Source organism: Onychomys torridus, chromosome 14 (assembly GCF_903995425.1).
Source record: "Onychomys torridus chromosome 14, mOncTor1.1, whole genome shotgun sequence".
NCBI lineage: Eukaryota > Metazoa > Chordata > Mammalia > Rodentia > Cricetidae > Onychomys > Onychomys torridus.
In genome coordinates, this window is record NC_050456.1 from 66,131,075 (window position 1) to 66,143,828 (window position 12,754).

The window sequence follows — 12,754 nt, forward strand, 5'->3', positions numbered from 1 at the left end:
GAGGGAAGGGAGGTGGTGAGGTACTGGAAGGAAGAACTCTAACCAGGATATATTGTATGAGAAAAGAAACTATTTTCAGTAAATAAAAAAGAACATCACCACTGAGTTTATAGGCTTCAAAATCTAACTACAGTAAAACAAAACCTATAGCTTGCACAAGCAGAAACACAGTAACTATTAAGGTAGAAGTCCCTTCAGATAGCAAATATAGAAAAAGGAAGATAACCTTAGCTGGATACTGTGAAAAGCATTTGAACACATGCTGCTTTTTAAATCATCAACTCTGAGGATAGTAAGGACTGTCATAGCTTCAAAATGTGGGAAGAAACCTGACCATGGTTAAGTGATTCCCACAGGTTAAGTGACAGTAGTGGTATCCATGTTGCTTCTATGAGGCAATATTATCTCTACAGAGAAAAAACTCTTGTGTTTGATTTCCTATTTTCGCATCTTACTTTGCAAGTGGAATATGAAGAAACAAGATGAGCACAGTAGAATCTATCTTGCTAGACTACGTCTCCTAATAGGGAGTGGCTCATCACTTCCCTTTAAAAACTTATACCCTTATAATGTCTCAAAATAACTATACATTAAGCACTTGCTAGACTAGACATAAGTACTAAAACTTAACATTTTAAAACAAGTCATTAGAATTCTGTAACTATCTTAAATGGCTAATTATGTGATATATATGTAGCGACAGTACACCTAACACTGCTATAAAAGAAGGAAACTTCTTGTACCTTGATATGTTTTACACCACAGCTGACAAGTTTATTTGGCTGGTACAAATCCCAAGATATATCAAATATCTGTAATAAATCAAAATAATGGTTAAAACACTCGGTATCTCTTAAGAATCCTGCCCAAACAATGAATTGGGCTAAACCCTTACCTATCAGAAATTGTAGCAGTCTCATGCATTTCAAAAATCTTATAAGAAAAAAAGATCGTGCATTTCAAAATCTTATAAGAAAAAAAAAATAAGTGTGATAAGGAATAAAAGCAATTTTTTTTTAGTTTTGACTAACTTTACAGAGCAACTAATAGAGTAAAATGTAACACATATATTTTTTAATTTTAAAGACTACTTGGACCCAAGTAAGTAATGTGAATAGTTCAATAGGCATGAAGTAGATGCCTGAGAATTTTTACAGAGGCAAAATTCCAAATGGAATACTCATATACTAAGATATAAAGAATACTTCTACATATTTAATCGAAATTATATTAATAAAGATCCAAACATTCATTTCATGGCAATTTCTATCCTTTATTTTTTAACTTTCTCAATGTTTATAGGTAAAAAAAAATTAACTTACACATTCTTAAATTTTAGAGTCCCTATGCTTTTATTCATATCTAATATTCCATAAATTCAAAGTACACACAAACCACATTGTTACCAAAAAAAAAAACTCAGATGAATCAGAATCTCCAACAGAAACACACAATTAAGCAACAAATGAAATAAAAACCATCATTCATTTGCTCTGCTTCATATGGTGCTCTTCACTAAGTTTCTTTGGTCACTGTATAATTTAATCTAAGAAGTTCTTATCTCTAAAAATTTACCAAGTGATGCTCTCTAAAGACAGTAAAGAATACACCTTACAAGATGCTGCTTAACAACTCACCGTAACAGACATTACATGGAAACACACCGATGCAATTTTAAAATACTAATGACAACATTTTTAAAAATTCCATTATCATTCAACACCATTTTACAAAAATTGGTTTGCAAATTCAAGGTACAAATTTGTGAAATACTTTGACCCAAGTAAGTAAGAACAAGATATAGGTAACATTTTAATAGTTACTAGTAGTCATGTAATAGGCTCCTTAAAGAGTTTGCCAAACCCAAGTATATTCTCCAAACTGCAAAAACATACAAAAATTACTATAAAACATTTATAGATGCTTAAAATTAATATCACTATCATTCTATTCTGGTAAAAAAAAATAGATATTTTTAGGAGTTTATCTAAATTTTGATCTAGGTTCATAAAATCACAGATCTAATTAAAAACTTGATTACAAGGCCAGGCATGGTGGAGCACACCTTTAATCCCAGCACTGGGGGTGGGGGGTGCAGAGCAGGCAGACTTCTGTGGATTTGAGAGTAGCCTGGTCTACATAGTGAGTTACTCTACACCAAGGGCTATGCAGAGACCCTGTCTTAAAAAAACAGGACCTGCCTGTACTGAATCTACCAGGTTTAAATGAATCCCCAGGGGTGCCTTGATCCTGTAGGACATGGGAATGGAGGGGAGGGACTGGGGGGAAGGTGGGGGTGGGGACGGGAGGGGGGAGGGCAGGGGAACCCATGGCTGATGTATAAAATTTAAAACACATAATAATAAAGAAAAAAATTATTTATTAAAAAAAAAGAAACAAAATCTTGATTACAAAATATTTCTTTTTTGTTTGTTTGCTTGTTTATTTTTTGAGACAATGTTTCTCTGTGTAGCCCAGGAACTCACTCTGTAAACCAGATTGTCCTTGAACTCAAAGAGAGCCCCTGCTTCTGCCTCTGCCTCCTGAGTGCTGGGATTAAAGGCTTGTACCACCAGTGCCCAGTATTCTACAAACTATTCTTAACATTAATCTTATATAACATATCTAAAACATATATTTTCAGAAGTTTCCAAATTAAAAAATGTTAAGTCTCTAAACTTATTTATCTTATTTATTTATTACAGACCTGGGATCAAACATCCTTGTTCATGCTAGGCAAGTACTCTTCCACACAGCAACATTCCTAGCATAATTTTAAATTTACACAAGGAATGCATAATTTTACATTTACACAAGCAAGATCATTTTCCCCTTAACTGTAACATATATGCAACATACTGGTAAACCAAACTAAACAGACTATAGAATTTTAAAGTTGATATGTGAATAATTTATGTTTTCATATATACAACTCTTCAAATAGTACAAATTAAATATCTGGAGTCCTTTAATAATTATTATACTTTAATAAAACTGTTTAAAATGAAAAATGCATACTTTTTTAAATGAAGCAAGCATGCAAATAAGCTTTAAACTAATGCTGTACACCATGGATCATGTGTTTTACTACTATGGTAGACATGCAATCTCAGATTTATTAGATTTTTATTTATTGATGTACATGTGTATAAAGGCACCTTTATTTACTTGCTCAGCCATCTCACTGGCCCACAACCTAAGACTTTAGGGGTATTTACAATGGGGTCATTTTAACTTTACTATAAAAGTTTTTGTTAATATTTCATATATCATAAAGTTCCTCATTTAGCCAGGTGGAGGTGGTACACATCTTTAACCTCAGCACTTAGGAGGCAGAGGCAGGCTGGATCTCTGTGAGTTCGAGGCCAGCCTGGTCTACAAAGCGAGTTCCAGGATAGCCAGAACTACACAGAGAAACCCTGTCTTGGAAAACCAAAACCAAAAAAAATAAAATTCCTCATTTAAAGTATACATACCCATGGTACTTAGTATGCTTACAGAATTGTTCAAATATAACTATATTTGGTTTTAGGGGATTTTATCATCTAAAAAGTGTATTACACATTTCCCTTCCCACCCTTTCGTCTCCTCTATAACTGCACCAATTTTTCACAAGGTGTACAACTGCATTTACCTATGGTATGAGACAATGACAAGACACAGGAGAAAACTACTGCACTCCCTACACAGACTTTCCAAAGGAGGTACTCACTCTGTCAGTGTGACCAGGAGCCATGGACAACATTCTCCCCCTTTTCCAGTCCCAAACACAAACTGCATTCTTTGAATCGAGTCCAACTGAAACCAAGCGCTGGATTTTGTCCAAGAAATTCAGGAGGGAATGAAAAGACAATTCAAATAACTACCACATGATAAATGGCAAATAAATTATACTTATAACATCAAAACATATTTCGGGCACCGTTTCAGGCATATCAATGTATTCATCCCATTTATATTTGTACATCATTTAGTTTTTCCTATTAAGTAAAAAGAAAGACTGTCAGTTCTATGACTATCCAGGAAGTACCCTAATCAAACCCTAGCCACATGCTCAACTTCTAGGTAAACTATACACATCTTTTAAATCACGGTTGCACTGTCGGAAAATGAAAAACTGACAACAAAACACTGAGTCTTAGGTAAGAATGCGGGGGAAAGGAGACATTTACTATGAATGTGTCAGAGGAAGCCTGGTTACCCTGGTTCTTTGGGTTTGTTTGTTTGTTTGTTTGTTTGTTTGTTTGTTTTACTGAGGGCTAAAAAGAGTAAGAGAGAAAGTCTAGGGAATCTATCCAAGATGGGAATTGGAAATGCAGCCTTTGACTAGAGGGATAAATTCCTCAGAACTGAGAACAAGAAGAAGCAATTCCTTCTTTAAAAAAATGGGCAATTGTGGAAGAAAAAGAAAAATCTCCCTGAACATCAGAAAGCAGAATCAGCTTTCTTGTTGTTGTGTGATGTAAGTTTACATTGGTCATGAGCCTGAAGTGAGAAATTCCTTTCAGAGGGTTTCTAAGGTCTGGTGTGTTTTTGAGAAATTTCAGTAGCATGGTACAGGCAATATAAATCCAATATAGGGGAATGCAATTTTTAATCCATCCTTTAAGGAAAGCCTACGGGTAGACATCAAATAAAAATAAGCTACAGAGTAAAAACAAACCAGACATTCAAACACAGAGAACTGTAACCGTAAGTGAAGAAAAGCAAGTCCCAACACTTAACAAAATACATAACACTGGAATTATATAAATAATATAAAATAAGCTTAACATATACAGAAATAAAATTAAGGCTTCAAAACACCTTCATAAGGGCAAGGAATAGTAAACTATAGAAAGTATTCAAAGATATATAAAGAAACATGGGACTTCCTGAAGTGAAAACTAGATGAAGCTTAAAAACTCAGTGAAAGAGTTCAATAAATTAGAAGAGAAGAGAGGACAGAGTTTGACATGAGAGGAGTTAATAAGACTGAAAGAATGAACAAGGTAAGAAACATGGAAGATGGAATTCTAGCCAAGAAGGAACACCAGGGTCTGAACTTGACCACTGCTGCGGCCTACAGAAAACTGTACAAAAACATATGAAACAAACATTTTCACAGTAAGCAAGGCACTGTGAATCACCAAAGAGAAAAGAAATAAAGTGAGTTCTACAATCACCCCAGCTGAGAACTTAGAAGACAATTTCTACATTGTGGTGCATAAAGGCAGAGCCCTTTAGCAACCAACAGATTTGTTTATTTCAACTGTCAAGGGCCTGGGGATCAGAGGCCAAGATGGCTAGACTAGGCACAGACAAAACTGAAGAAAATCTGTCTACAGGTGAGATTTGAGAACACCATTCTTCCTGTGTATAGGGCAATAACCTTCAGAAAATGAAAAGAAGAAATTCCAGAAAGAACAATTAATAGGGAACTAAAGGCAAACAATTTTGAGAACACAAGTGGTCAGTACTATCTCAAATTCCCAATAGCTACAATGGAGGCATGTCTGTGAACTCCATGGGTTAATTAAAGGTCCGAGGACAGCCATACCTTAGCAGAGAAGTTAAAACAGTCACCCCAGAAGCAAAGTTACTATAGGTCTCCCCAACTTCCCACTTTAAAATGTTTAAAAAATTAGCTTTTCACAAGGAATGAGAAACTTAATGGCCCATCAGACAATGTTCAAATGTTTTAAAGGGGCCAAGATATCATTTTAAGAACTATATAACATATACAATCTCCAGTATCTAACAAAAATTATTAGCGGATGAAGAAACGATTGTGGGAGGGTGTCAGTCAACAGAAACAGATCCAAAAGTTATGAAGATATTTAAAGTGAGAAGACACTGCCTGTGAAAGGGAAAGCGCCAGGCTAGGGCGATGGCTCAGCAGGTAAGTGACAGCTGCATAGCATGAAGACCTGAGCTTGGTTCCCAGTACTCGGAGAAAACAGTGCATGGCAGTATACACCTGCTAACCCCATGCCAAGGAGGCAGAGATGGGAATCCCTGGGCTTGCCGGCCAGCTGGTCTAGCCAAATAAGCCAGCTCCAGGTTCAATGATAGGCCTTATCTCAAAAAATAAGATATCACCAACTACAATAAAGACCATACAGGCCACAAAGCTTAAAATGTTAACTACATCATGTTATAAAAAGTTTATTAGCACCTGATTTGGCACATGAATTGACAGCAAGTTTGAACATCATGCTCTACTACACAGAAGTGGGCATTTACCTAAAACCTCTCTGTATCTGTTAAATGGTTAATGTTGCATAAATGTTTGATATCTTCAACAACACTATTTACCATAAGCCATAATTGGCTTTACAAATCCATGCCCTCTGTTCAAATAAAAATGCCCCCGACTGCCCAGTTAGAACTGCTTCACCTGGGAGAATTATGATTTAAACTGAATGGGCTCAGTTCTAGTATTCAGGGTTGTTTAGTTTCGTTGTACATTCTGTAAGAATTAACAAATTTTATAAATGTTGATACATTTTATTTTAGTGCCAGCTCGTGGGCTTTTCATGAAACTAGACCTAAAAATCACTTTATTCTTGGCTCATTCTAGAAATGAGCAGTTTGAACTCTACTTTATGTTTCTGTTAGAAACAATTGTGGGCTGGGAGATGCCACAGTGGGTGACGTGCTTGCTGCATAAGCCTGAAGATATAAGTTCAGATTCCCAGCACCAACATCAAAAGCTGAGCACTCAGGCATGGATCTGTAACCCCAGCGCTGTGAGGCAGACATGGGTGGATCTGGGCTCTCCTTAGCTTAACAGTTGGCATAGCTGAAAACTTGGGCTCTAGTTTGAGTCAGAGACCTATCTCAAAACATAAGGTGGCAGAAGCAGTTGAGGAAGAAGACTTCCCAGTGTTGACTTCTGGCTTCTACATGTACCTGGACAGGCAAATATATCTGCACACACATGCACATGTGCACATACACACATGCACAAACACAAACATGATTTTTATGAGAATGAACACAATAGTTTTATAATATGAGGGTTTTTTTTAAAGATAAATTATAGGATATGTTAACCTCTACCTCCTTCCAATTGTTGTATGAAACCAGTCCCTGTTTATTACAGATTTCTATGAATAGACTTTTCAGGCCTTAATTATCCTCAAGAAGACAGGTTACTAGTATTAATATGTGTGTTCAGCTCACTTAGGAGAAAGTCTTTAGGAAAAGAACATTTAGCATTGCTACCTGGTAGGAAACTCACTAATTGGATAAATCTTAAATTATCACATATATGCTTTCAAAACTAGCAGAAAATAAAAATGTTAGACAATATTTCCTATCAATATCTTATAAAGAGTTATATAAATGGGTATATTTGCTCAATATATTTTACAAATTATGGCATTAAAATAATTTCCTTATATTCAATTTCCAGTAGTTCCTTACATTAACTGTACTCTTCAAAGGATGAATTCTTTTTGATATATAAACAACTACCTTCTAAGTTAACATGTGTAGTGGATAGCCAACCCAGCATTGGCCTGGAAGTTCCAACCCCCATTGAGGCTTCAGTAATGATCACGCCCACAAGGCGGGGCAGAGGAGGGAGCGGAAGACCGAGGATCAGGAGGAGGTCGCGCTCTTGGTTCGTGGACGCTGGACGCTGGAGGTAGACCGAGCAGAGTTCTCCAGAGAACACCACCGGACTGTGCTATACCTTTGCCAGACCCTGCAACCTACCCCTTCATTTGTAAGTTACCCCACAAAATAAACCTCCCTTTTAACTACGTGGAGTGGCCTTAATAATTTCACCAATAAACATGTTTGGGAGGCAGTAAAGCATTGCTGTTAGAAACATGAGCTTTGGAGTGTGAGACCTGTTTCCTGCTCTGGTTCCACTCACTAGCTGTTAACCTGGGACAAGTTATTTAACCTTTCTCAGTCTCAGTTTCTTTCTCTGCAAAGTAGAGATAATAACAGAATCTATTTCATAGGGTTGTCATGAGGATTAAATGAAATAATGCAGGCTTAGGAAAATGCCAGGCACATAGTATGTACTCCATATCTCTATGGTTTTCTAAGTTGAAACTTTAATAACATGCCCACATGAAGACATGATGAGAAAATATAAGTATTCATAATTTCTCATGGAAATAGCTCAAAGTAAGCAAGGTGAAGTGCTTCCAAGCAGTAAATGCATGGAAGGGACATCTCGGTAATGCAATATACTATAAATACATCTCAGCAATGTGATATATTATAAATAAAGGGGAACTTTAAAAATGAAGAAGTTATATATTATCTAAAGGATACTTAGACTTTTACAGTTAAAAACATCTTAAGTTTCAAAAAAACCTTATGTGTAAAGGAATTTTAAGCTAGTTTTGTAGATTTGTCTAATAATGTTTTATACTCCTTTGGTGTAAGAAAGATATTCTTTCTTTTAAGAAGGAAAATGAAATTCTGATAAGACATAAAGGACTTGAAAGATACTAGCAAACATGGGAGATGAATTGAGTTTTCATAATTGCTAATCACCATGAAACTTAAAAGCACATTTTTCAGAGGCTCCAGTGAAGTCTTCAGAGACCCTTTACCAGAAAGTCACTGCTGTGGGATGTCTTTCTGTACGCTGTAAATATGTGTTGCTCTGATTGGTTAATAAATAAAGCTGCTTTGGCCATTTGGCAGGGCAGGATAAGGTTAGTTGGTACATTCAAACTGAAGAGGAGAGGAAGGATAGAGTCGAGGAGATGCCAGCCTGCAGCCAAAGTAGCAACAAGATGCCAACAGACCTGTAATACCATAGCCACATGGCAACATATAGATCAATAGAAATGGGTTGAGTTAACTTATAAGAGCTAGCTAGCAAGAAGCCTGACCTATAGGCTATATAATTTGCAATTAATATTAAGCCTCTGAGTGATTGTTTTGTAAATGGCTGCAGGACTGTGGAACTGGGTGGGACCAGAGAAACATGGGACTGTGGGGCCGGGTAGGACCAGAGAAATTTACAGCTACAAGTCACAGAGTGCAGGACTCAAAAGTGTTATGCCTTGGGGAAAATTATAAGGTATCTACTGACTATCATTTTCTCTAGGATGCAAAATATTACAATCTAGATCTAGAATCTAGATCCACAGCAATAATAAAAAACAAGTAAATAAGACTCCTGGAGCTCCACCTGGGGCCCGGCCGAGGATCTCTGCATCCATTTTCATCAGTTATTGGATGAGAGTTCCACCATGATCATTAGGGTGTTTGGCCATCTGATCACCAGACTAGGTCAGATTAGGCTTTCTCTTGACCATTGCCAGCCGTCTACAGAGGATGTATCATTATGGATTTCTGAGGACCTCTCCAGCACTCTGCCTATTCCTGTTCTCATGTGGTTTTCATTTATCATGGTCTGTTATTCCTCATTCTCCCTTTCTGTTCTTGATCCAGCTGGGATCTCCTGCTCCCCTAAGCTCTCTTTCCCTCGAACCTTACCCTTCATTACTCCCACTGTCGTCCAGGTTGTTCATGTAGATCTCATCCATTTCAATTGTCGAGAAAGAGGAGGGACTGTAAGAGTGTGAAATGTTGAGACCAAGGTTGGAAAAGCACAGGGACAAATAGCCAAACAAATGGAAGCACGTGAGTTATGAACCAATAGCTAAGGAGTCCCCAGTTGGATCAGACCCTCTGGATAAGTGAGACAATTGAATAGCTTGAACTGTTTGGGAGGCACCCAGGCAGTGGGACCTGGACCTGTTCTTAGTGCATGAGCTGGCTGTTTGGAACCTTGGGCTTACACAGAAACACTTTGCTCAGCCTGGAAGGAGGGGACTGGACCTGCCCTGCCTGTACTGAATCCACCAGGTTGAGTTGAATCCCCAGGGGAGTCTTGGCCCTGGAGGAGATGTGAATAGAGGGGAGGGGCTGGGGAGAAGGTGGGGGTGGAAACGGGAGTGGGGAGGACAGGGGAACCCATGGCTGATGTGTAAAATTAAAACACAAATATAATAAATAAAAAAAGGAGAAAAAATTTTTTGAAGTAAATAAATTTTTGTATCTTAAAATTATGTTAAAATCTAATTTAAACTCAAAATATTTAATAACTACAAATTAACCATAGCACTTTTAAAATATGTTTTAGTAATACAAGCTTCTATACAGAACTACAAAAAGTCTTGGCTTGTTAGAGGATAATTTCGAAACCAATCAGCCAGTGAGGTGATAATTATGTCACTGTTTTAATCTTTGATTTTATATAAAAATAACTCATAGATACTGTCTCATTTTCAGTAAAACATAATTACAAAAGAAAAACTTTAAAGTAACTAAAAATTAAAATATATACAGTGTTAGGACCACCAGTGCCATTCATCCTTTCATATAGGTCTACTCACAAAAACTTAATTTTCCTAAGGTATCTTCCACATGCACTTCCTTAATACCTTACTTGGAAAAGAGTTACAGATAAGGTTTTCTGTAACAGCCAGGTAATATTCCACTGGATGAGAGTTTCTCTGGCTTTTAGAACAATCTGCCTGAGAAAGTTCTTTGTAATGATGAAATCAACACCCCTTGTTTTTTATTTTTGTTAGCTATGTTATCCACCCATCTCATTTATACTTTATCACCTTTGGATAAACAAATACTTTTTAATCAATAGTTTTTAAATTCTATATTATAAATATAATGATTTCTTATAGCAAGTATTTAAAAACAAAAATTGATAAATAAAAAAGGAGGGAAATTATCACATACCTGTCCATCTACGTCGAATGCTAAACAAGCTATGCCGTGTGTATGAACGTCTTTCAGAACAGACACGGTCTGAACAGTGTAAGAATCCCAAACACAGATGTAAGGTTCTTTCCCAACTTGTCCTGTTGCTACCAACACTCGCTCAGGGTGCAGTGCAAGGCTAAAAATAAAGAACAAGTAAGTAAGCAATAAGACTTGAAAATTGCTTACCAAACTTTTATCGCATTTGATATAGACATTTGTATTTACATCTAATATCAACATTAGACTTTGTTCATCTGAAATAATTGGTATTTATAAATAATTTCTATAAACATTCTTGCTAAGAATACTTAATAATATACTTTATAAAGTTAATGATAAACTAATTATAGCCTTCATAAACTCCATACAGCGTGCAGAAACTTCTCAAGGAAAGAGATCCTACAAAAGATCAACAGAATTACAGCAACAAATTTGTAGCAGCCTATCTATCACGTGCCATTTTTTCATTTGGTATTCATGTTGCAAGCCTTCTATTCTATCATACCATTCCTTTTATTGACTAATATTGGACTAAATCTAGGAGTGGCTCCATGTTTAAGCACTTGCCATGAGAATACAAAGACTGGAGCTCATACTCCCGGAACCCCCTAAATACCATGTGGACATGGCAGACCACCTGTAATTCCAACCTGGAGAGCAAAGGATCCCCAAAGCAAGCTTGTTAGCAAGAAACAGCTACATCGGAGAGCTCTAGGTGTGACCGAGAGTCCTGGCCTCACTGAAGAAGGCACTAGGGCAATCGAGGATGATTCCCAGCATCAATCACAGGCATGCACTCATACCCATACATAGGCACATGCACCCAAACATGTGCACCCAAAAACATGCATATGCAAATGTACATTATAAACCATATTATACATACATAAAAGTGGAAAAAATGGCTAAATCTTAATGTCCAAAGTGGCATTTGGTAACATTTACACTGTAACAGTAATACATTACAAATATCATTATAAAAATCAGCAATCAACATAGAACTTACAGAAAGTGGTCAACAGGTCTTTAAGAGTAAGACAAAAACCTAACAATGAGTAAGGCCTATGCCCATACGTCAGCAGAAGGCAGAGAACAACAACAAAATTCTACTTGATAAATGTTCCTACAAGTGAGTTTAAAATATCAGATTTGCCTTAAAAAAAAAAGACATTGAAATGCATTGCTGTACACTAGCAGAGAACACACACACACACACACACACACACACACACACACTCAAGAAAATCCAAATTACAGAAGCACCAACAAGAGCAAATATAATAATAAACTTAAGGCAGTTATTCCTTCTATACTGAAATCTAGAAGCCCAACTGCAAATCATTTTAATAGGTCTAAACAGAAAAATCACAGCAGGTCTGCACTTGAAAGAATGTAATATTCTCAAGATGGCAATGCTTCTTAAATTGATCTAAAATCAACAGAATCCCTCTCAAAGTACCAGTCATAATGAAATAAAAATAATATAGAAAATTAGATCCTTCAAATAGTATTTGTGGGACTGTAAAATTATAGAGCCAGTTTGAACAACCATTTAGCAGAGTTACTATAGAATGCAGCAATTCTATTTCTAGATACATTCCTAAAAGGAGTAAAAACATATGTCCACACAAGATTTGTACACAAATGTTGATGCCAAAATTATTCATAATAGCAAAAACTGACAGCTCAAATGTTCATCCACTGAATGGAGAAAAAAGAAATAAAGTGCTAATAGCATGCTGCAACAGAGATGAACTCTGAATTTTAACACTACATGGAAAAAATATATACATAAGGGCCACATAGTCTATGGATTCATTTATGTGAAATGTCTGGAATAAGCAACACTTGTGTGATAGACTTTTCTTGGGGAAACACAACACACAAGCGTCTATTCACCCCCCAAAAGGAACCCACAACAGACCAAAGTAAAGATCATGCCAATGTCCAACTTAGCGAACCCAAGTTTTTATTGGACTCACTAACAACAGTATGAGTGCGGACTCTCGTG

The 12,754-nt window shown here is 36.5% G+C and overlaps 1 protein-coding gene across 6 annotated transcripts in view; it reads right to left on the bottom strand.

Annotated features, from left to right (window-relative positions):
* Eml5 (EMAP like 5) overlaps positions 1-12,754 on the bottom strand; it is a 115,653-nt gene that overhangs the window by 92,010 nt on the left and 10,889 nt on the right. For all 6 annotated transcript variants that reach the window (XM_036205766.1, XM_036205764.1, XM_036205763.1 and 3 more), the window contains exons 2-4: positions 10,720-10,879; positions 3,713-3,811; positions 744-812 (exon numbers count right to left, since the gene is read on the bottom strand). In XM_036205766.1, coding sequence (XP_036061659.1) covers positions 744-812; positions 3,713-3,811; positions 10,720-10,879 — 328 coding nt within the window. The remainder of the gene's footprint in view (positions 1-743; positions 813-3,712; positions 3,812-10,719; positions 10,880-12,754) is intronic.